Source organism: Chenopodium album, chromosome 24 (genome assembly GCF_948465745.1).
Source record: "Chenopodium album chromosome 24, dcCheAlbu1.1, whole genome shotgun sequence".
In the NCBI taxonomy this organism is placed as follows: Eukaryota; Viridiplantae; Streptophyta; class Magnoliopsida; order Caryophyllales; family Amaranthaceae; genus Chenopodium; species Chenopodium album.
Genome location: NC_137857.1, coordinates 12,457,978 through 12,484,243, shown reverse-complemented (window position 1 = coordinate 12,484,243; position 26,266 = coordinate 12,457,978). Strand labels below are relative to the sequence as shown.

Sequence of the window (26,266 nt, the reverse complement as noted above, 5' to 3'; positions counted from 1 at the left end):
TTTCGTACTAATTAAAAAATAAAATGAACATTTATTTTTTATAAGAATGAACATCATAACACATGAAAATGAACATTTATTTTATAAGAATGAACATTATAGTGCATGAAAATGAACATTTAATTATTCAAAAATACAAAATTATTGTAAGATAGGTTCAGCTAGAAAATGTTCATTTTTATTACACCAAATGTTCAATTTGGCAGTGACCTCAACTAGTGTTGGCTGAGGTTGACCTCAGCCATTAACTATAAGAAAATTAGAGCTGCTGGGCCAACTAATTGACAGGCCCGGTCGGGTGAGTTTATGCTGCAAGGCGTCAGCGCATATTCTTAGGTGCACACTCATGCACCTAGAAATAGGTGTAACAACAGCACAATATGAACATTAGCTTTTCAGAAAGTGAACATAGGTATAAAAAAAATATGAACATTAGCTTTTCAGAAAGTGAACATAGGCATAAAAATGTGTGATTTTCAATTTCTTATGTGGTGAATTTGTGATTAATTTCAATTGATTAGGTTATACTACCTTCGTTAACATTTAGTTGCAACTTTGTGCAGTGGTATTATTTGAGAGACATAAAATATTTCAAAGTTGCAACTAAATGTTAACGGAGGAAGTATATGATTTTCTTAATTCTAACGAAATGAATTTTATCTAATTTTCTGCATTTTTTTTTTATTTGAACATAATCATGCAAAATATGAACATATGCATAGGTTCCCATAAATGTGAACATTAGCTTTTGAGAAAGTGAACATAGGCATAAAAAATATGAACTTATGCATTTCAGAAAGTGAACATAACATTTCAAAATATGAACGTAAGCATTGGTTTTCTTAAAGTGAATATAAGCATTCCAAAGGTGAACATATACGTAAATAAATATGAACATAAACATTTAAGAAAGACAACATATGCATAAACAGATTTAATTAATATATCATGAACAACACTACATATTTACATTATGAATATTTGAAATTGTATTTGAACATATAAAATATTATAACGAATATAATGCATTTAATTATGAACATAAAATTTAAAGAAATAAAAAATAATATGAATATGAAACATATGCATTATAAGTATTAAATGTTCATTTTTGTTTATGTGTTCATTTTTTATTATTAAATGTTCATTTTTTTTCATGTTCATACTTTTTTACTAAAAGTTCATATTTGTTTACTATATGTTCATTTTGTAAAGCGTAGTGTTAATTTTTTTTACGTTGTTGCACCTATCTAAGGTGCACAAGCATCTTAGACTAATTGAGGCGTCAGTTTCGTTTCATTACATTGGGCTCGTTGTTAGGCCCAATTGGTTTTGTTTTGGCGGTGAAGATGTTTATAAATAGGAGTAGTAGTATGTTATTAGGGGGGAGCTTAGATATTATTTTTCATTACTTTTAGCTTAGTTTTCTTTTCCGGAAAACTCGTTCTGAGTTATTCTAGTCATGTTAGTTACGTTTCGTCACTTTTGTTTTTAGTGAGTTCGTATTACTTCGTACAAGTTTAGAGGCGCACGCAATCCGTGCACGACTATCCCCCTCTTTATACTTCGTACATAAAGTTATATACTTTACTTATTTGCGTAAATGATATATTGACATAATGTATTATTTAAATTTAGTAGATGTGAAAATTCATTTAAGGGATGAGTTATAAAAGAAAACCATGCAAAAAAAAATTCTAAATTTACTTTTACACGGGCTTAAATATTTTTATTTTAAGCACTGCACGATATAAATATTCATACTACTATTTTTTTTTTGAAGAAAATATTCATACTACTAATTAAATCATAGTATGTTGCGTTATACTTATGAAAGCTGAAAATTAATATGCAAAATTACAAACACTGACTATTATAGCACAAAGTGTCAAATTTATATCATTAAAAAAATAAAATAAAATGAATAATAAAAATAAAAATAAAAAACCTACCATGAGAGAATACCTTTATAAATTTTAGAGTAGTTAAAAATGGAAGTTTTTTTTAAGATTAAATTTTAAATAAATTTTATTAATTATAATAATTTTTTTAGAGAGGGTAAAATGGTCCACTAAAACATTCCCAACCAAAAACACCTCTTCTCTTTATATATTATATAGATTATTATTTTAGCTAGTTTTTATATTTTATGCTTTTCGTCTATTATTGTTTTTGATAGTTAATTATTTATTTAATTTCTTTTCCCTTCTTGTTTTATGCTTTCGATTATGATCAATTTAATTGTTTTAATTAGTTTGGATTTAATTATGTACGAGTAGTTTTATTCTGGGGTTTTTGGGGATCCATGATTAATATGAAGGGGTAATTTATTATTGTTGATTGTTAATGCTTGATTAATTTCCTATTGATTGATTTAATGCTATGCAATTAGATTATCGTTGGTTTAATTGTATGAGTTACGCAATATTGATTCGAGATTCGAGAGATGAGAATTAATATTAAGGCCTAGTTTCAATAGGCAGTTTAATTTATAAATGGTTAAGTCGAGATTCGAGAAATGAGATTTAATGCCGGTAAATTAACTCTGTGATATGATTGTAATACGTAGCAAAAAGCCCTTTATGATCTGATTAATTGATACATTGATGATTGATTATTATGTTTTACCCTGAAATATTATTAATTGGTGAACCTATGCCCTAGGTCTTTTATTCATTGATTTCCTCCTACTTTTATTTCTCCCTACTTTTATTCTTCGTAGTATAGTTCCTTTAAATAACAACTCTTGGTTACTTAATAATTTAGATTATTATAATTTATTAGAAATAAAAGAACATTGTTTCCCAGTGGATTCGACCCTACTTCCCTATCTATTTTAGTTAGTGGTTTTAGGAATTACTTTTGATTAGGTGATACGACTTTACCCTAATCAACCATCTTTTTAATTTTCCTTATTTATTTATTTATTTTTTAAAAAAACTTCTTCAATCTTTAGGGGCCATTTGGTTTCAATAATGTAAACGAAATGGAATAATGAACAAAGAGAAAGAAAGATAATGGAATGAAAAACCATTCCAAATGCAATGTTGTTTGTTTTACAAAAAACACAAGGAAACAAACCACTAGTCAAACCACCACACCACCACCATAGAACCACCTATTTTCTTCACTTTGAAACCTTTTCCAGCCACCTCACCACCTAACCACCACCCCAGCCTCACTCGCCCGCCGCCGATTCTCCCTCCTCGGAAAGCACTCCCCTCCCCTAAAAACATTGAACCACCCATGAAAATACCCTAGAAACCCTTCCCCTCCTTGTAAAACCGACGGCCGCACCTTCCCAAGCATTCGCCGCCCTCCGTTGGCCCTCCTTCGCCCCCTCGACGACCCCCACAGCTCTCCCCTCCCTCGAAAACATCAATCTGCCCCAAAAACCCAATCAGCCACAGCTCTCCCCTCCACAGCTTACACTTGTAAAACCCGTCGCTCGACCCTCCTCCACCATTGAAACCCAATCGCGAGGCCCGCAACATAAAAAACATGATAGTGGACTCACGTGAGTCCGTCTCACCCAAAACTTTACCATATATAAAAGCGAACATAATAGAGTCTTGCTTATAATAATGTTTGACTTTATATAATTGTAATATTGAATCGAAATCAGCAAAAATGTAATCAAGGAGACCAAAGCCAACTGATACGAAATAAACTCACCCAAAAGCTAATACTCCAATTTGAGCATTAACCAATACAAAATTGATGGCTTTTTCCAAACTTGACATGGACCCGATAGTTATTGCCTCGAGAGAAGGTATTGTATCAGTTCGGACTGACGATTCGCCAGTCCGAATTAACAAAATGCGAATTTTTGATATGCTCAATTGGCGGGATGATATCCTTTATTGATTGGATAATTTCTTCTATATTGGCCGGACGATATCCTCTACTAACTGGATTATACACTTTATTGGCTAAATGATTTTTCTACTAGCTGGATGATATCATCTTTTGGTTGAATGATGGATCATCCATCATCCATGATATCATATAGCCAATAAGGATATTATAAACACAATCATTAATGATATCATATAGCTAATAAGAATATCATCCATCCATGATATCATACATCCAATAAAGGATATTATATCCGATAATAGAGGATATCATGTGGTCATTAAAGGATATCATAAAGCCAATATGGATATAACCTAGGCAATTAAGGATATAATAATTAACTATTTCTTTTGAGGCCAATTGACCAAATTGGTAAATAAAAAGACCCTTAGCGACAATTTGGTAAAAAAAAATAGTTCCGGCGACAACTTGGTAAAAAAAATAAATTTAAAAAAAAAAAAAAAACTAACCCCAAGTGACAATTTATTAAAAAAAAAAAAAAAAAATCATCTCAGGCGACAATTAACCCAAAATTTACAAAAAAATTCCAACAAATGTACTACTTGTAAATGTTTATTTTAGTTCGTTTTTCGTGGTTTTCTTACCTAAATCTCCAACCCCTTTCACAAAATAAACAATTTGAAGCAAACTTATTGTTTAAATATTAATTTTCACATAATTTCCTTACCCTATATTATCGATTCTCTTAAATTGAGGTTGAAAATAAATTTGATATCGGGATATAGCAAAACAAAAGAAGATGACCTATTGAATTAGGAAATTTGAAGACGTTGTCGAAAAAAATTTAGATATTATAACTTTTTTACCAAATTGTTGCTCAGAGTTAACTTTTTTTACCATATTGTCATCAGAGTTATTTTTTTTTTACCAAATATTCACTAGGGGTCTTTTTTTATTTACCAATCTGGTCAATTATCCTTTCTTTTGATTATAAAAAAAATGAAGAACAATAATTACCTTTCGATTAAAAAAAAAAAAAAAAAAAAAAAAAAAAAAAAAAAAAACATCAATTACCTTTTGTTGACTGCTCCCAGTTGCCGCCCAACCATAAAACATGCATCAAACTTTATCTACTTAGTGTTTTACTGCTTTATTAGTCTATCCTTAGTGTTTAGGTTGTTTAATATCTACTGTACTAGCTTCCTTTTTTTCGTTTGTTCTCATGGTCTTGAGCAGATTTCTATATATTTTCAGTAGTTTTGGTAATTACAGATTTTATTGCAAATTTGATGTAATGGACCTTATATGCCTTGAAGGCTAATTATATTTTCTTCGGTTTGGGTTAAAAAAAAATAAATGAGATGGATGAATTCAGATGCAATAACATGAGAAATTAGATTAATTGGTTCATTCGTATCAAAAAAAAAAAAAAGAAAAAAAGAAAAAAAAGAAAAAAAGATTAATTGGTCCATAACATGCAAATCCGAAAACCACAAAACCATAAAACAAATTTGATTGTCAACAACCAGCGCTTGGACTCATACAACGGGCCTGTTCACATTTACTTAATTCCAGTTCAGTTCTTAATTTCCCTCTCACATGGCCCTTAAAGAATCTAGAGATAGTTGAGAATGAGTGTTGCCGTACAAAGTTACGTAGTGAGTTTTACCATCTATACTATATATGGCAATATGGCATTAGACCACAAACCTGAAGTTCCAGCACCTTTGACATAAAACCAGATGAATGATAGTTGATTATTGCCTAAACTTTACACAGTACAGATTCGTCAAGTTTTGTACCTACAATGTTCTCCGAAAAGGACCCATACAGAGTAGAGATAGCCTGATCAGTACAAGAAAAATTATAAGTCCACATGAGATCTGTTTCTGCATTAATGGATCGCGCATGGCAGTCATACAATTACACTCTCCTTATCATATCCATTGAACTAAAATGTCTACAACACTTTAAATCGACCAAACCTTCATCAACTAGGCAGTGTGAACCATATTGACAAGAAAGCAAACAGCAAATAGAATGAAAGGGAAAAAGAAAACCAAAAAACTTTTGGAATTCAAAGCAAAATCATAAAACTTTTATGCACAACCCGTTCCGAGTTGGGAACCATTCAGTTAGATAAGAAAAGGCCTACATAAATGTGATGGGGACAACCGATTCTCTCTTGCTTCATTTGTTGAACTCCCAGATAATACCTCCATCCTCTGCGATCATTTCAAAGAGTTGATTTCAGATGTAAGAAAATCACTTTACAGAGATAACAAGGAGCACCACGAAAGACAAAAGTGAAATTTAAGCAGCAATTCATGAGTTCCAGTAGTAAAATCAGTTTCATAGTTTTACGCCAAACAAATTTTCATAATTTGTGTCTATAAGAGTGCAGCAATATACAAGGAGTATCTGCAGAGGTGAACAAACTTAATAATCCAAGGCTTCTAGGATTTAGGATAATAAAATATTAAAAGTCACGAGGAAGCAAACCCGTAGGATTTATAACCATATTCATCTCATTGCAAGTTCAACATCTACATCAACATTACCCCAATGCCACAAAGAGCCACCCGAGATAAGATAAAGAGAGTCGTCAGTTAAAATTACATAACCTTACCAATCAGCAATGAAGAAGCATAACCCTTGATACCAAAAGCAACAAGCCAACAACAAAGTGCTAATTCATACGGAGTAAATAAGAATCACAAACATTTTAACAAACCATTTGACTAAACCCTATAATTATTATTATCCAAACTTATTACCAACCAACTCATTCAACTCCATTGGAATTGAACAACAACTTCATCTCATTTACCTATAGAGAGCAAAAGCAAATGAGTGGTTCCATCATACATCATCGAGTCATAGAACAATACCATAATATCAACCGTGCATTCATCAGACGACCCTCAACCATGATCACAATCAAATTCACTTTTATTATGCAACTATATTTTTTGAAAACTTATTATGCAACTATTTATTGTAATGTAATCTACTATACAGAAAAACACAAAGATATGCATTCATACATAATACATTGCAAGATAATCGCAACAAATCCCATACCTTTAACTTTCTTGTTGATCCAAACTTCCCAAAGCATGCCAGCACCAACTCCAGCTACAATAAAGGATCCATAAAATGCAATTGCAGAGGGTATAGATTTCCTGGGAAGGAAATAACATTCTGGGATCTGCCTAATCTTCTTCAGAAGCCGTTTTTTCGTAACTGGTTGGCCATTTTCCACCTTATCATTGGTAGTACTCATATTTTTCCACTCTACATCTCTCAATGGATCCTTCGCCTCTTCGGCGAAGGCCCGTCCCTGAGCCAGGGCGCCTGCCCTGGGCTCAGGTCCATTTTCAGTGTTTAGCTTTACCATTAAAGGGTTATAATCAAAGGCCTGCAGCATATTCGCAACCAAATTTGATTCAATTATCAAATAGGTTCAGAAAAAAATTCTGCTTGCATTAAGAATATCAATGTATAGCGCACACATCAAAATTCTAGCAACAAAATTGCTCGTTAAGTTTTATACAAATGTGAAATTCAATCAAATTCATCTAATCGGTTCGAAAGGCTCAGACAATTAGACAAATCAAACAACTTTCTACCAGCCTTCATCAGTGTAGTGATCTTCACTGATGGGATCTTAATCAGAATCTTCACTGGGATCTTCATCAGAATCTTCACTGATGGGATCTTCATCAGAATCTTCTCCGGAGCCATAGCCTTCAACCGAACTGCAGGAGGAGGAGTCGTCTTGATTAGCCTCCTCTTCATAATTCTCCTCCTCTTCATATTCCTCCTCTGCATTGCAAACATCATCCCAAGTTATTTTGTCTCCATCTGACTGATTTTCCAGTTTCAAACTTTTATAATGCTTTACTTTTGCATCTTTTTGCTTCGCTTTTCTAGCTAGTTTCTTCTTGAGTCTTTTGTTCTCAGAATCCTCAAAATTTCTCTTTCGACTCGATCTATTTCTCTTTCGACTCGATCGAACAGCTGTCCGCATAAAGAGCTTCTGCTTGCCTATCCATTTCTCTCCTGGCTCAAGACTAATCGGCTTCTCAATTGCAGCAGCTTCCACACACAGCATATGTGTGTACTCATCATCTCCAAATTCAGCCAAGGCCTTAGCCTTCTTATCCCAAGGATTCCATACCACTACAATCAGACAATCAAATGGAAAGTTATATATCAAAAAGTCACTATTTCCTCCCTTTGGGAGTATATTTATATAAGGATATTCTTACCAGCATCTGGAAGTCCCTCTTTAAGTATAGTGAATCTTCTGTTCCTTTCAAGATCCAAGATTTGTATCTTAGTACACGTGCTGAGATATACCTTGTCAATCTATAAAAACACAATTTCAAATGTAATCAAATGTAATGGAAATGTAATGGAAATCTATAAAGTCTAAAGGCAACACTCACTTCTCCTTCAAATGTAATGGAATCATCTTGTTCAGTAAATCGCTCCCTATGCTTCAAGTTGTCAAGGTAATTAAAAGTCTTCAATCCTTCCACCCTAACTTTACTGAATGTAAACAGGCAAGCAGATTTAGTTACAGCTTATAACACACCAAAACAATAAACATAATGATGCCATACCTGATGTCAGAAACAGAAAAATAGGTGTGATAAGCAAATGTAAATGAAAATGGCTTTGAATCGACATTTTGAATGCGTGATGTCAGCTTTAGATCTCCTCCAGGACCCAAGGTTACTCGCAAACGAAACTCAAAGCTACACAAATACAGAAAAGAAGAAGAGGTTGTTTTGCCTCAATGAGAATGACATCATAGTTAACTAACAAAAGGAAGACATATATTTCTGATTTTATAATTGAAGTGCAAATTTGGATTAAAAAATGTCATATGCACCTATGTGACCAAAATTTCAAATCCTCTTCAGAAGGTTTCAGCAGCAAATCAACAGAAGCACGTGAAGATGTTGTTAACGGTGGGGGGTTGGGATCAACACACCAGACCCTGTTCCTGGCACATACATGAGCCTCAAGGATACCATGACTGCTGAACTGCACAAATGATTACACAGGAGACAATGATAACAGTTTGTAATAAACTTCAACAATAGAAAAAAAAAAAAAAAAAAAGATTACAAGAAATTAAGGTTATACCTGAGGGAAATAGATTGGTATTCCTCCAAAAATTGGCTTTGGGGGATCAAAAATAGCCTAGACAACATAAATAGATTATTAAAGCTGAAGGGGGTTGTGAACTCTATACTGCCATACTCAACTTTTACTACCAGCATGTGCAAAGATGATATACCAACCTAAGTGTAATGGCATTCAACTTTTACTACCAGCATGTCCAAAAAGAAACATACTAACCTAAGTGTTACAAAACACTCCTACGAGTCAGGACATCAACCTTGACTTATAAAAACAAAACACAACAAAATTTGAGAAAAAAAATGTCATCAATGACTGTAAACCAGTTCAAGTTATTCAAGAAAACTAGAATCTGTTGGTATATGCAACGATAGTCCAGTAACTGATAATAATGCAGGCCAGTGAAAGATAAGGCAGTTTCAAAGTGACGGTTCTGAGAAACATGCCTTCTTTAACAAAGTTTCTCATGATAAAAGAACCTCACATATTTTTTCCTCCAAGTGGGGTCATATGCACGATGCACCTCCTTATTACAAGGGCTAACCTGCCAGTATATGTTGCTTACAAGGGTCATATCCAGGATTGTACTCATCCCTCAGTCCCTCGTGCTCTAAGTTTTCCTTCTTCCCTTCAACCTCCTCACCCCCCCCCCCCCCTCCCCTTTGAGCTTAAAAGACAAAGAAGATTCCTCCCCAACCCAAAGCCAACACCCAAGTCTAACAAATGACAGACTATTTTCTCTCTAAAGAAAATAAGTAATAAGGTACCAATATCTTTTTTATCTGAGAGAAAATAAGTAATAAGGTACCAATATCTTTTTTATCTTTCAAAAAAAAAAAAAAAAAAAAAAAAAAAAAGGTACCACTATCTTCTCAAAATCCTTGAGGTTCTTACATTATTTTCATCAAGAGTGTTTTCGATTTAATATTCTATCAATATTAGCCTTACAAGCTTGTTTCCTATTCCATTAATCTACACCATAACACCCTATAAATTCAGACAAGCACAAAACTTATAACAAGATCAATACACAAATTAAAAAGATTTGACAGTTAGTCACTGGCAAGAAAATATCTACCTAGCAATTGTTTCTAAATCTCAAAAATTAAATGAACAGGTGTAGCTATGACATAGTGTGTGGCAGTGGTATTCAAATTCCATCAAGAAAGAATATCTTAAAAGTTGATGGTAAATCTTGGATGCATCATAACCACATAATAAAAGGTTGTTCAGCTTACTGCAACCTGTGATTTTAGACCGCAGCAGCTGCAAACCATCTACATTGCTTGCAAAAGTGCTTCCATGACTAATACCACAAACACATATAAATTTAACACCATACACAGAACAAAAACAGCACACATTCTTATATAAACATTTTATCAACAACAGGACAATACATGTATTTTCAAACGTATCAAATCCTCAATGAAAATTAACTCACCTTGCTGCTTACGAAAAGTAACTCCTCCCTGTTCTCATTCTTCCAAGAAGTGACATGAGCTCCATAGAGATAAACCTTCGTGTAGAAAAAGGAGAATATCAGGTAAAATAAGAACCGATTACACAATTTCACAACTGAATAGAACGATTGAACAATTATACAACTAACTTGAACGATTATACAACAATTAGGTTAAACATTAGATTGAAGCATTTTCGAAAATTATGTATCGGTGTAGCTCTGTATCGTCAATTTGAATCTGGCAAATAAACAACAATTTCAACAAACAACAACAAAATCAACAAACAGAATTACGATTATCAAATCAATCGCAAAAACAACACACAAATGTTCGATCAAACAAACGCAAAATAGATCCGATTAACAGCGAAATGCCGCTAAAAAATAAAGCGCGAAATCAAGAAACCTCAAGAACAAAACAGGTCAAAATGAAATCGCGAAAAACATCGAAGAATCGACAGAAATCCAGAAATCAACAAACAGAATTATGATTATCAAATCAATCGCAAAAACAACACACAAATGTTCGATTAAACAAACGCAAAATAGATCCGATTAACAGCGAAATGCCGCTAAAAAATAAAGCGCGAAATCAAGAAACCTCAAGAACAAAATAGATCAAAACGAAATCGCGAAAAACATCGAAGAATCTACAGGAATCCAGAAATCAAACGCACTGAAAAAATCGAGCGAAAGAGAGAGAAAATACCTCGGCAGAGAAACCACTAGCTTCGCGAAGAATGACCTTGTCAAGGCCATTGACGCCTTTGGTGAACTCGACTGGAAGAAGAGAAGGGTTTTCGGGGTCGCTTGATGAAGACGCCATGATTATCTTCTCATACAAAAGCTTCACTGCACCTTCACTCTTTGATTTTCTCTCTCTTCTTAGATTTTCTCTCTCTTGTTCGTCAGTTAGTATTAAAATCTGTATTGATTTTTCTTACAGGATTCTATTTTCGCCATTTTGTGTGTTTTATATAGTACTGTACACTGTACTACGTCTTAACAACAACCAAATATCATAAAATCATTATAACCCATTAAAAAAAAATTTAAAAAAATGGGGGTGGCAAGCCATAAGGAGATGTTATTGTATGAAGAGTATTGAGCTCCAGTGTTTGGCGCGAAAGTTTGTTAGAATTAAAGTTTGTTAATTACTTTTAGCTTTTGTCGTTTTCTGTCTAAGTTGGGTTGTTATAAAGGAATATTTTTGTTTTACATATTTGCTTATTAAGCTTAGGTGAGTTGTATTGGCTAATTAAGATATACATTACAACTTTCTCTCTCTACATTATGTCTCTCTTTCTCTCTCTATTCTGTTTTCTCACTTATCTCTTATTCTCTAATTCTTCTTTCTTCTTGACTACTCCATCTTTTTTCTGAATATTGAGCTCGATTTCTGGAAATTAGAAACTCGATAAGGAAATCACTCCTTATCAGTGGTATAAGAGTCGCCGCTGTCATTCTTTGTCTGAACATTCTGGCACCATCTCTTACTACGCGAGTGAACAGAATGGACGCTCAGCTTGTTGCATTGGAGAGGAAGCTTGAAGCTTAGTCTGCTGCTTCAGCTGCTGCGTCTGCTGCTTCTGCTAAGCAGATTGAGGATCTGATGGGAATGTTGCAGATCATGAAGTATCAGCTGGCAATAGCTAAATTTATGAGCGTGTATTCCAGCCTAATTTAGAGTATAATTCTAATTTTGAGTTTCCTAAGTTTAATGGTAGTAAACCTAGGTTGTGGGTCAAAAAATGCTCTAAATACTTTAATCTATGTAAAATCCCTGATGAGCAGAAGGCGGACTTAGCATCACTAAATATGACAGACAAAGCTGAAAATTGGGTGACTAGCTATTTATCTACTCGTACTACAGTAGATTGGGATGATTTTGTGATTGATGTTAATGGACGATTAAGGATGAAGTAGGGGTCAATGTTGTGGAGGAATTTAATAAACTGAGTGAGACTGATTCCATTGAAGCTTATGTTGATGAATTTGAAAATCTGAGAGCTATGATGCTGCAAAATAGTTATGTGTTGCTTCAGAAGTATTTGTTGGAGAGCTTCATTGGTGGTCTAAAACATGGAATTAGACCATTTGTTAGAGCTTTTAAACCTCAAACAATAACTGATCAACAAGTAGAACAACTGATTATTCAATCGCAAAGGCGTGCCCATTGCCTTAAAAAAAAATAGGGTTGGCAAGCCATAAGGAGGTGTTACAGTATGAAGAGTATTGAGCCACGGTATTTGGCGAGAAAGTTTGTTAGAATTAAAGTTTGTTAATTACTTTTAGCTTTTGTCGTTTTCTGCCTTAGTTGGGTTGTTAGAAAGGAATCTTACTGTTTTGCATTTTTGCTTATTAAGCATAGGTGAGCTGTATTTGACTAATTTAAAAATACTTTACAACTTTCTCTCTCTACATTCTGTCTCTCTTTCTCTCTCTATTCGGTTTTCTCGCTTATCTCTTCTTCTCTAATTCTTCTTTCTTCTTGACTACTCCATCTTTTTTCTGAATATTGAGCTCGATTTTTGGAAATCAGAAAATTGATAAGGAAATCACTCCTTATCAGTGGTATCAGAGTCACCGCTGTCATTCTTTGTCTTAACATTCTGGCACCATCTCTTACTACGCGAGTGAACAGAATGGACTCTCAGCTTGCTGCATTGGAGAGGAAGCTTGAAGCTCAGTCTGCTGCTTCAGCTGTTACGTCCGTTGCTTCTGCTAAGCAAATTGAGGATCTGATGAGAATGTTGCGGATCATGAAGGATCAGCTAGCAATAGCTTAATTTGATGAGCCTCTATTCCGACCTAAATTGGGGTATAATCCTAAACTTGAGTTTCCTAAGTTTAATGGTAAAAATGCTCTAAATACTTTAATCTATGTGAAATCCCTGATGAGCAGAAGGTAGACTTAGCATCACTAAATATGACACACAAAACTGAAAATTGGGTGACTAGTTATTTATCTACTCGTACTACAGTAGATTGGGATGATTTTGTGATTGATGTTAATGGACGATTTAAGGATGAAGTAGGGGTCAATATTGTGGAGGAGTTTAATAAACTGAGTGAGACTGATTCCATTGAAGCTTATGTTGATGAATTTGAAAATTTGAGAGTTGTGATGCTGCAAAATAGTTATATGTTGCCTGAGAAGTATGTGTTGGAGAGCTTCATTGGTGGTCTAAAACTTGGAATTAGAGCATTTGTTAGAGCTTTTAATTAAACCTCAAACAACTCAGCCAAAACATAAACCCTTTACCCCTTACCAAAAATCCTATCCCACCTCTGCCCAAAATAATAGCTCTAAACCTGCACTCCTTCCCACACCTCAAATGAAACCTCTTCCATTCCCTAAACACAACAAACCCACAAAATATATTCCAGTAGAGATTAGAGTTGAGAAAAATTGCTAAGGGCCTTTGTTATTACTCTGATGCACCATATGACAGGAATCACAAATGCTAGTTTAAGGAGCCCCAATTGTTCACTATAGAAATTCCATGCTAAGGGCCTTATGTTCCATTCGCCCAAAACAATCACAACCGATCATCCAACTAGCTATTACAAGTTATCATACAAGTATCATTCTATTATTGGTTAAAAAAAATTTAAAACAAAAAATAAAAATAATCAAAATAAAAAAATAAAAAAAATTAAAAATAAAAAAATAATATATAAAAAAAAAACCAAAGCCTTTAATCCAGCCACCCCTACTGTCACACACTTAGCCCACCCCCCTGCCTCCAAGCACCGGCCGCTGCCAAGACACCCTACCCCTCCCTCGGTGCTGGCACCGCCCCGACTACCCTCCTGAAATGTAAGTCTTTACTATTTGATCTCGTTTTGGTCATAGTTGCCCGTTGTTCGTATAATCAATTAATTTCATAATTTTACTTTTAGTCACATTCTGAATTGGTGTAGAAAAGTCTGACCATTATGTTGCTGACTTGCTGCCATATATTTACCTTCATATCACTTGTTTAATTTACTTAATTAGCTAATAATAATAATACTTATAGTATAAATATTAATAATAACTAGATGAAGCCCGTGCGATGCACAATTTGTTTGATTTTTTTAAAATAATTTTTTTTTGTATAAATGTGCTAAAATTTGTTATAAATGTAGATTAAGTTCTTAATATTAAAAGATAATATATAACATTTAATTAATTTAAACTTAAAATTTCATTCGCCAATTTTGCCTATGTGGCATTTGAATTATTTAATTTTAAAAGAAATTAATAATCTTTTATTTAATTGCTACAACAAAAATTTATAATCTTACATGGCGCGTTAAGAAAATTAAATCCTTCGTGGCCCTTTAAAAACTCGGGAAAAAACTCCCCTTTATATATATACTAGATGAAGCCCGTGCGATGCACGGTTTGTTAGTACTTTTTTAAAAAAATATTTTTCAAATTTATGTGATTAAAATTGTTATTATATTAGTTTTAAAATATTAGATAAAATTTTTAAGCTCAAAAGATAATATTTTGTATTTAATTAATTTAAACACTAAAATCTCATTCGTCAATTTTGTTTACGTGGCATTTGAATTATTTAATTGTATTTAATTAATTTAAACACTAAAATCTCATTCGTCAATTTTGCTTACGTGGCATTTGAATTATTTAATTGTAAAAGAAATTAATAATCTCTTATTTAATTGGCTACATTTTAAATTATAATCCTACATGGCGCGTTAAGAAAATTAAATCCTACGTGGCACTCTAAAAGCTCGTGTGATGCACGGTTTGTTTGATTTTTTTTTATGAGCTAAAATTGTCATATATTTAAATAAAATTCCTAATTTTAAAAGATAATATTTAATATTTAATTATTTTAAACTTAAAAATCTCATTCGCCAATTTTTGCTTACGTGGCATTTGAATTATTTAATTCTAAAAGAAATTAATAATCTCTTATTTAATTGGATACTACTAAGATTTATAATCCTACATGGCGCGCTAAGAAAATTAGATCCTACGTGGCTCTCTAAAAACTCGGGAAAAAAACTCCCCTTTATATATATATATATATATTAGATTATATTTTTATTTGTATTTTTAATTTGTACATTAAACTTTAAAAAATTACCAGTTTAAGAAGTCATCGGTCATCACTTGGGACTGTTTTGGGCAGATTAAGGGCCTATTTTGATTGACTGAACTGAACTTAACTGAATATTTTATGAGAGAGGGAAATTAAGATAAGATCTGAACTAAATTGTACTGAAAATAAGCTGAAGAGAACATGCCCTAAGTATAAAGTTGGGATTATTAAAAAATAATTGAAAGTTGAAATTATTTTGGGCGGAGAGAGCATAGTTGGGATATTTTTTGGCAATTTTTCCATATATATATCAAATGATTCATATCTCATGAAATATTTCCTCTTTTATTCTATGAACCAATATTTCCTCTTTTCATACTTCCTTCATTACATATTATGTGCAACATTTTCCAAAAAAGAAAATTACACATTATGTAAAACAAACTGAAACTTTTCTATTTTAGTGAACTTTTTAAAATAAAATTATCAACATGCCCTTACTAAAATTCAATTAAAACATTAAAGGAAATATTATTAAGTTATTGATAACTCAAATTAATCTAATGATTTTACCTAATACAACCCCAAAATAATCAGATTCATCCTTCCAACCCCAATCAACCCATGTACTTTCATTCTCACTTATTTCTCACCATCTTGTTCAACCATCACCTTCAATGGCTAACATCACCATCACCACTATTTGTGCTATATTTCGTCAAGTAGGATTTGATGTGGGATACCGGCTACGGATAAACTAAATTAAAATAAGGAGCATGGAATGCGGAAAGTAAATGACGGAAAAGTAAAAGGAGAGGAAAAAAGACACGAGATGGTGACGCGGAAAACCCCAATGAAGGTGGGTAAAAACTGCGGGTGCCGGTGGCAATGAGGCCACCAATCCACTATAATACGGGCATAAAGCCAATAATTACAATTACATTGTATATTTAGTACAAGCATAATCTAAATAGGTACGTTGAGGATGACATACATCAGATGGACCTAGAGTAATTGATTTTGCGGATATAAGAATAGTGGTGGTATTTGGAGTGTTACAGAGAGGTAATAATAATGGTGGTATTTGGAGAATAGTGGCTTGCAGTTCTACTTCGTAATCTTGTAAGGTTGACACCAATTTTTGTGCTGTTTCTGGTGCCGAGAACTGATCCGAACTTGCCAGTGCTCCCTTCAGAAATATCAAAGACTAAAATGGATACTGAGACGCTGACGACTGATAATCTTGAAATGGCCTCTCTTCTTAATACCAGCTGATCAAAATGTTATATCTCACTGTTGTTCAGATGCCAGAGGTAATGATCAATTTTTATCACTGTGTTTTTTGGCTGTTTGTTACTGCAAACTGAACTGGCTGCAGGCCAGTATGATCATATCGCGATGGAGCCCAAATTTCTACAGTTTGGAGTAAGCATTTCTTGATGATCAAATATGGTGAAACGAAATCGACATTATCAGTTTTCATGATGGCTGAAAAAACAATTAATGGTTAGAAACTTCTCTGCTGACCTGTTGTAATGAATGATAACTTCTCTGTAAAAGATAGCAAAGAATAGAAAGGCCAGTTTTCAGGCTAAGAAAATATTCTAGTATACTGTATACCATTATTCTATCTCTACATGCCTGACTTTATTGCTGCTAGATAAAGCAATTATCTGTCACTCTTCTCTACCTTTTTTTTTTCTTGTATACTTACAGTGGAACATGACATAATTAAGTCCACAAAAAATGTGGGTCTATGAACTGAAGATCACGGTCGAAATATCCCATCTAGTGGAGCCATGTAAAAGGAACTTATGTACAGCAGGCTTGTATGATAAGTGATTCTTTTCAATCAATCAATCAAAAGCCTTAATCCCATAAGTTGGGTCGGGTACATGATAAGTGATTCTTTTAAATAGGGTTATATAGCGGATTTTAGGGAGAGGCTAAAGTTAACTGTTTAATCTCAACATATACATTCTTAAATCTACAAGTTTGGCAGATTAAAATGATGGGCACCTTTTACCCTTACATAAGATTGAAATCTACTGTAACAAATGAAAAGTATACATTTTCTCAGCTGATCATACTCCTAATCCGAGGAGACGACTATCAGATTAACACAGCTACGATTCTCTCAGCAAGTTGCTGGCAAGCTGTAAACAATATACACAAACAAACACTGAATTTTCCAGCTACTCAATAACTACATTCTTCTTCTGCAAATCCTACTTGAGAGAGTTTTGTATCATATACGATCCTACTGTTTTTCTGCTGATAATTCCCTATTATCGCAATCTCATCCTCATATGCGAGGCTAGCAAATGCTAGACACGCTTGTGATGCATCATATTTTACTAAATAAAACACACCATTTGCGTCTACATTTAACTCAGCATTTCCTTCAAACTGCAGCTTGACAGTAGGAATTTTAACCTCCTTGTATGAGCTCAGGTCGAAACATGTGTCCAGGATTGAGAATGATGGGGCTGATGGAAACCCTGAAAACTGTTTCACAAATTCAGCCTTTAAAGCCCTGTAAATTGATGGAGGAAGCCTAGTGATCACCGTTCCTGAATCAATCAAAATCCCGTTCTGTTGAACACTTGAAGTGTATAAATGCACACCACCTACGCCTATACCTGTCAGGTTAAGCATATAGAAAGAAGAAAGCTGAGGATTCTGAACCATTCGAGTGTAGGAAATGGGTGTAGTATTTCTATACACTGAAGTATTCCCGCCTAAGGTAAGTGATCCTGATTTGCCTTCGTCTGTGGAAGGTAAACAATACGAAAATACTCCACCATATAACTCAGATGTTTGAGAAATCAATGATAAGTTATTCTTTCCCAGTCCCATCAGACCTGAAGCACTACCAAACAGACCTTTGTTGCTCCTGCCACACCCGAAAACAAATTTATCTACATGAGAACTTCCTATATCAAGGCGTTCTGTTGCTAATTCACCACGAGTGTACGACCCATCACCATAGCTAACATAGTAATTACAGGCTGATGGGTTAAAATCACAAGCTACCTGATTCCCACTCGTTTCCTGCAGCAATCTGCAGGCTGTAGAATTACAGGTAATCGATTGGTATGACAGAGAAGTCGCAGGATTAAAAATGGGTTCGAGTTGATTATAACATAAACTACATGGTTTACACTGCACCCAAGTCAAGTCACTCCCAGTATCCACAATCACTGTCATGTTTTCTCCACCAAGTGTCATGGTGATCACATAGTTCAAGATTTCGAGCCTCATACCAGAGCTAAGTGGCATTTGGGTGCTAGAAAGGGTTTGAACTTCACCCGAGATGAGGTTTTTCATCCTATATTGTAGAAACTGAACCTGATCATTATCCAAAATTACGCGTTCTTGAAGGCTCTTGTTTAAATCATGTCTGTTTTTTCTTGAACAAAAATCACGGTGCTTCATTTCCAGTGTTGTTGAACCTTCCTCTCTTCCTAAAAGTATAAACAATCATTTAGCATTAAATTACAGATCTGAAACTAGCTGTACACTACATAATCATCATACTTTGCCATTTGCACTGACATAACAGTGTATAAAACAAAGTAAAAATCACTAAAAAGCATCAATAATGTGCTAACTTTAACTAGCAATCAAGATTTAAGTGCTTAATTAAGCTGTTTAAGTCTGTATAACACAGTTGTCACATTCATTTATATATACATAAAATTCTAAAGGTCTACAGCCAGATAATAAGGTTCTTACGCCATAATTAACCTATTGACTCGTGCCCTTATTTACATTTTTTTGTAGCTAATCACGACAACAAAATTGACAACAACTGTACTGTGAAAGTATACATTAAAACAATAGCATTATTTACTTTTTTAGGGGGAATTAACATAAAATACATAATTATAAACTAAAGTTATTAATAAAATTCTTACTCTAATTGGTGCATGCACACTTTTTGAAAGGTCTTAGGAGGTCAAAGTGTGTAAATAATTAAGGTCAACCTAAAGAATAAAAAAAGACAATCACCGAAAGACAAACAGAAAATACAATCATGTGATTGCTTTTTTACCATTGAATTTTTTTCTGGTGCACAAACAATAGTACTACTTGAAAATGAAATCAACTAATAAAAAGAGATAACATCCTTAAACAGTTATATTCATAGCATGTAACCCAATTTAGGCAAACCGTATATATAATGTACTATTATTCGGACTCTTCATTTTACCTCAAGTCGGCGACATCATATTGTATAGCTTAATACTTCATTATAAATCATAAACACTGAAATTTTTAAATATACAACCAAGTTTGACTCTTCAATACAAACCCATATCCAGTTTGATGATAGACCATATTGCATTCAATCATGAAAATTATACAATCTCTACCCCCTAATTAAAGTATTATGCAAAAATAAAATAAAATAAAATAAAAAATTGTGAACATTGTATATAAATGAAAATATGTAACCAAATTATTATTAATTTTTATCAATACTTACTTGATTTGAGGTGAAAACAACTAGAAATAGCATTTTGATTGTGCTGTTTATTCCTTTGAAATTTGTGGATATTGAATATCTTGTTATTATCTTGAGAGCACTTTGCAACAACACTGAAGATTATAAGAAGAATTAGTGAGGTAATTAATGGAAAATGTCCTCTTAATTGCCTCATTTTTGTGATAAAAATTGAGAGAAAAAGAAAGAGAAAATAAGAGAGTGAAGTTAAAAAGGGAAGGAAATAGAGGAGATTCTTGAGAGCTGGAGTTAGGCATGGGAACAAAAGGATGGCTGGCTTTTGGACCCACTTGTGCATGAGACATTATTGGGGTTTCACGTGAACACATTTGATTAAAATTTAACTAAATTATAATCAAAGCATTCTACTGTTTTTGAGTGGGTAACTGTGTATGTGTGTTTTCCTTGTTTTGATTGCTCGTGATTATTTAATTTACAATTACGAAATTAATAGTTACATATTTATTTTAAAAATTTGATTTATAATACTCATAAAGTTTAATTGTTCTAAATATGTTTGGATTGTATCTTTGGTTTAAAGGGAGTCATATTAATGTAACGACTAATTTTTGAGGGATTCTAGATCAAATAGCTATTCTTTTTACTATAAATTTGAACAGCATGATTATTGTCTCCTCTTATTAGCTTAATCCATTTGTTTTATTTATTTATTAATGTACTATTTGAAGTGTCCTTTGTACCCAAATCGATCTCCACATAGTTCAATAAGAGTTGTATCTTTAAAATGAGGTAAGAGCATTTCACAAAAAAATAAAATAAAAAAAAATAAAAATAAAAAAAAAAAACTGAGGTAAGAATGATAAAACAATGTGAGAACAAATACTAACACTTTATTTGGATTGAAAAAAATGAAGGGAAGGGAAGGGAAGGGAAGGGAAATGGAAGAATAGATTATCTTTTATTTGGATAACAATTGAAAAAGGGAATTGGGAGGGAGAGAAATGGAAGGATTAGATTGTAAGAAATTGATCTTTCTAACAATGGAGAGATATGGAAGGAAAACCCATCGTACTTTCCTCCCCTCGCTTTTTCTTCCCTCCCTTTCACCTACCTCCCTTTTTTTTCCCCATTTCTTTATCCAAAAACACCGTAAAGGTTACAAACAAAGATAATAATTGTAATACCCCGTATTTTTATACGTATTTTATTTAAAGTATGTATTTTATGAAATATTTAAATAGTTATAATTATTTTAATTAAAGCATTTTAATTAATATTATTATAAAAGGAAAGTTTATTTAATTATTTTATTTAAAAGTTGGGGTTTTATTTTAAGAAAGTTTAATTTTTAACAAGTCTTATTAGGGAAGGGATTAGGAAAACTAAAAGAGGAAAGTTTAGGGTAAAAGGGTTGGTAGAGAAGGGGTATAAATATCCCACTTATGAGGCAAATCAACTTTGCCCAGAGTGGAGAAAACCCAAGGTAAGCTTCTCCCTTTTTCTCCTTACTTTTCTTTCTTTTTTTTCTTCCTCTTCCCCTTCCCCTATTCACGGCCGGCCACCACCACCACCGCACACGTGGCCGGACCACCACCACACACCACCGTGCGCCACCAGCACACGGCCAGCAGCCGCGGCGGCAGGCGGCAGCAGCCCAGCCATGCCGTGGTGGCTGCTGCCGTGGGTGGTACTCGAAAAAAAAAAAAAAACTTAATCTTTCTTCTTCTAATTTAATCCATGCTTAGATCTAATTATAAATTATGAGTTTTGGGATTAATTTTGATGTTTGAATGTTGTAATTATATTAATAAATTTTCAGATTTAGTTTTTAATTAAAAAGCCCCAATTTTTGAAACCCTAGGTTCTTGATTTATGAAATTATGAAAGTATATGATGTATTAATGTTTAGATCTTCAATTTAAGTGCTTTAAGACCAAACTACGGCAAGTATTAATTAGAAATAAAGTGCAGGAATTTTATGTAGAACCCTAAATATTATGTTTTTGAAGGAAATTTAAATTACCCATTAAGGGGGACTTAATTATGGTGTTTTAAATATAATTTCAGCTTATTCTAATTAATTTATGAGGGGTTTTAAAATAGTATATATTGCTGGAAATTTGTTTAGAGTGGGTTTAATACTCTATTATAATTTTAATGTGTAGGAGACTTTGAAGTGAGCAATTTTTACTAGTCGTGGCGATTTTAAGATCATATTAAAGGTACGTTCGCGTACTTAGCATATTTTGATGATGTAGAATCATGCTAGGTTTGGTTTCAATCAATTACAAGTAGTATCATGCTAAGGTTTATGTACTAAATTGTGAATTATTGGAGTTGGTGATTGAATTGTGAAGCATGAATTATTTGTGATGATTTATGGATTAGAAAATTATATTTTGGCATGAGTATATGGACTACATATTTATTTATGGCATGATAGAGAGCATGTTTAATTAAACTAATTGTTTAATTATGTTTGGAATATTGAAAAGGAATTTTATTATGGTCCATATAATTTTTATTGATGCTTTAAGCATGAGGAAGGAGCTATATAAGTGTCTATGTACACAAGGAATAAATAGTATGTTGGTGCCTTTGTGCACTTAAGGTATTTTTAACACCGAGGGATAGGATTTTTGGCGCTTTATGCGTTTAAGGTGTCTTTGACACTAAGGTAGAATTAAAAAGGGTTCAACATTAAATTATATGTGGTCACTAATTATTCAAGAATTAAATTGATATGTTTGTTGATTGAATAATTATTGATGATTGAATTGTTATGCTTTGAGAGTCATCACCAAGTCTAATAATTTAATATGTAAATAACGTAAAGTTAAAGAGATTACGCACCAAAACTCTTGGAACGTATATACCTTGAGTATGAACATATGGGGGGAGTTATGTGACTTTATATTTGATCATAACTTCTAATGGAGTACAGGACGATGTATATTCTTTTTTATTATTATTATTATTATGCGCTGGAATTCCGCCACCTATGTGTGGCACAGGTTTGTTGCTGGCACGGTTAGCTCCCGTGTCAGTTAACCTCAATTTATTGAGGGAGGTATAGGAGGAAACCCGTTCGATGCGTAATCAACGCTAAATGAATTATTTAGTGACTAGTTAAAGTGTCTCGTTGATTGTTGTGTGTGCTTGTAAACAGGTGCAATGAGGTAAGCGTGTGTGATGATAGGAGATTGCATGTTAGTGTGTTTAATTACGCTTATGTACTCAGTTTTGCTGATTGTGTGTGTTGTTTGTGTCGGGCTATGTCTTTATCTTGGCCCTACGATGATCCATTTTAATGAGAGTAGTGGGGGCAAGTAGAGATACTCTTTTCAGGTATTGAGGCATGTTCATGATGGGGTATGAGTGAAGAGAGAAGCATGCTAGTTTCCATTAGGATGTGTAGTATTTTATGCATTGGATGTTTAATTTTATTTCTTGATGGACTAATACAAATATTTGGTTGTTCGGTTTTGAATAAGGGCCTTAAATGGTCCAAGTTGTAGTGGATTTTATTTGACTTTGGTTTTGTTGATTTTCAACTTTACTTTCGTTAGTTTGGTTTTTAATTTGAGTCATTTAAATAAGTTTTGGTTTTCAAGTCTTCCGTTGTGTATCTTTGATTGTTGCCTTAGCCGTTTTCACGGTGGCGGTAATGTCTTAGATATTCCTAAAACGTATTTTTAAAGGGGAAAGTGTATTTTAAAGGAAAGGAATTTCTAGGGTGTTACAATAATAAGAAAAATGTTTTTGTAGAATATGGACTTGATTGGTGTTATTTAGACGGCCGATTTAGGTTCTTTTTTTATCTTGTTGTTAATCAAGTGATCACAATATTTAGAATTATGTGTGCATTAATATTCAACTAATTTAGCCTAATTTAGTTTGGAGAAAATTGAATATTTGTTTGTATGCCTTTGAGATTGATGGAAATACTTTTCATAATAAGAATCGAGTGAAGGCTAATACGGACGAAGATGACTTCCATGACTCACTTCGTACCATCATCCCCGATACTCCATTTGTGGTCCCTGGAAATATAGAGTTATTAATCTCATAGATTTTAAATGAGGTGTAACCTTCAAGGGTCAATCGTTGATGTCTTTCGTTCGTTGTCCCTTATCATAATTAATCTACCGGTATTAAATCTCATCTCTTGAATCTCGACTTAACCATTTATAAATTAACCTGCCTATTGAAACTAAGCCTAAATATCAATTCTCATCTTTGAATCTCGAATTAATATTGTTAAACTCATACATAAAAGACGAGTGCTAATCTAGTTGCAGAGCATTAAATCAATCAATAGGAAATTAATCTAACATTGACAATCAACAACGATAAATTACCCCTTCATATTATTTATGGATCCCCACAAACCCTAGAAAGAAACTACTCACACATAATTAAATCTAAACTAATCAAAGCAATTAAAAAAGTCATGATGAAAGAAAGAGAATAAATTACTGAAACTAAAGGAGAAGAAATCGGGCGAAGACTACTGCAACATATATTCCGCCACGCCCGGCTGGGCGCGCCTTCAGGCGAAGCCCCTTTACACCGGGCGATGACCTTGGGCTATCTTGGACTTTTCGATTGGGCTCCGATTCTTCGACCCAATCCGGATTTCCTTTTCGGGTCTTGAATACTCGGTCCAAATGCCCCTATATCTCATGAGTCGAGCTCTTAATCACCAGTTTGATGACTCCAATCGGACTTGGGCTATGAAAGATGGTTGTGCTCCTCCAATGCACGTAGTCGCTCCATAAAATCCCGTGAAAATGCTCCAAAAGTGCAATTCCCTACAAAACTCAATCAAAACTATGAAAACACTAGAAAACACCAATTAGTAATAAAAGTGGCTCTAAAGAGCTAAAAAAAACTACCAATTATGACCAAGGGACGAGGGCAAAATACTATACAAAATAGACATATCATGCGCTCATTATGCCTTGCAAGCTGGCAGCCCTTGATGGCTATATTGCCCTCGTCCTCGGATGACTCGGGCACACCGAGGTTAGGGCTACACTTGTTGTTTGACTTATTCGCACGTCTTGTTGATTCCTAGAATTTAACTCAACGTTTGACTTCGGCTTCGACACTTTAAACTCGGAATCCGACGTCGGAGTACGTTTCCTCTTGTTTGACGTATTAAAGCCTTCGACTTAATTCGTCTCCTTAGTTTGGTTGCACGCTTGGGTGTGACCTGAAGGGTTCAATTAGGTAAAGCTGTGAGATTAATAAAATTAATCACTCACTGATTGGAGATGCCCTCTAGCCCGACTTTTCGATCACTTGACTTCACTAACTAATTAACTTCGTAATTGATCCCAAACCCTCTATCGAAATAATACACTTCTTCGAAGGACACCATTCTTTGTAAGTCACCACCTCGTAACCACTTTGCCGGCAGCCTAGACCCCATTTCCCACATCGTCGCGAATGTCAAAAACCACCTCATCGAAACCCTAAAACCCAAAAATCGAAACCCTTGATTTGGATTTTAGGGTTTTGACGTGGTGGTTCAACGGGTGGAAACTGCAGGTAGAGAAATGATTTGCATTCCCCGGCGCAGGGAAGGGGAAGGTTTTTTGCGGAAAAAAGTGGGTATTTTAAGAGCGGGTTATGGTGATTTAGGGGAAGGAAATGGACGCCGACGAGTGGGAGGTTGTAGAGGATATTTCAAAAACCTACCTTTGAGCCCCACTGTGATCATGCACTTAAGCATGGTGGCATCCAAAGGGAAGGGAGCTAGAGTAAGAGAGTCGCCAACAAGTTTTAGGAACTTATAAACTGTTCACGGGTGTCAAGGTTACACCCCATTCACGGATCACAAATATCGCTAACTCCATAGTGGTCCGGAACCATGACTGGATATTCGGGGATGATGGTATGAATCCAACCTAAATGATATTGAACCCGCCCTAAATAGGCCTCTACTTTATTCTTATAATATTCATGTTCGCTTTTCGATTAACATATATACAATCATCAAGTTAGCCCTAAACCTGTTTAATTTATGTTGGTTGATTATTAATGCACAAATAAATCTATGATTGGCAATCATCTCTTGAATTAAAATCATATTAGCCTAAATTAAATTATTAATTATCTTATTAGGCATGATTCAAGTATAAATTCTCTTTAAACCTGCAGAAAAGGCGTGATCAAGCAATAACAATAATATCAAGCAACATAATATTATATTGATACAACAATCATAATCTCAATAAAGTATAATAATAATAATATTAGCATGATCCTAAGCATGATACAAACATG

The 26,266-nt window shown here is 33.8% G+C and overlaps 2 protein-coding genes and 1 long non-coding RNA gene across 3 annotated transcripts; all 3 read right to left on the bottom strand.

Annotated features, from left to right (window-relative positions):
- Window positions 1-5,543: 5,543 nt before the first annotated feature.
- Window positions 5,544-7,044, bottom strand: LOC145612772 (uncharacterized). Its single transcript, XR_014106704.1, has 3 exons — window positions 6,904-7,044; window positions 5,975-6,044; window positions 5,544-5,664 (listed from the first exon to the last, which is right to left on the bottom strand). It is a non-coding gene; the product is annotated as an uncharacterized LOC145612772 (long non-coding RNA).
- A 238-nt stretch (window positions 7,045-7,282) lies between these two features.
- Window positions 7,283-11,394, bottom strand: LOC145611312 (putative glucose-6-phosphate 1-epimerase). The gene is made up of 8 exons (XM_081666633.1): window positions 11,151-11,394; window positions 10,421-10,495; window positions 8,980-9,036; window positions 8,723-8,877; window positions 8,451-8,585; window positions 8,274-8,376; window positions 8,094-8,193; window positions 7,283-8,004 (listed from the first exon to the last, which is right to left on the bottom strand). Exons 1-8 carry the CDS (start codon window positions 11,265-11,267, stop codon window positions 7,490-7,492), a joined length of 1,257 nt encoding a protein of 418 aa, XP_081522759.1. The 5' UTR covers window positions 11,268-11,394; the 3' UTR covers window positions 7,283-7,489.
- A 5,987-nt stretch (window positions 11,395-17,381) lies between these two features.
- LOC145612107 (aspartyl protease family protein At5g10770-like) lies at window positions 17,382-20,212 on the bottom strand. Its single transcript, XM_081667479.1, has 2 exons — window positions 19,994-20,212; window positions 17,382-18,968 (listed from the first exon to the last, which is right to left on the bottom strand). The coding sequence occupies exons 1-2, from the start codon at window positions 20,166-20,168 to the stop codon at window positions 17,701-17,703; spliced, it is 1,443 nt and encodes a 480-aa protein (XP_081523605.1). The 5' UTR covers window positions 20,169-20,212; the 3' UTR covers window positions 17,382-17,700.
- Between the last annotated feature and the right edge of the window lie 6,054 nt (window positions 20,213-26,266).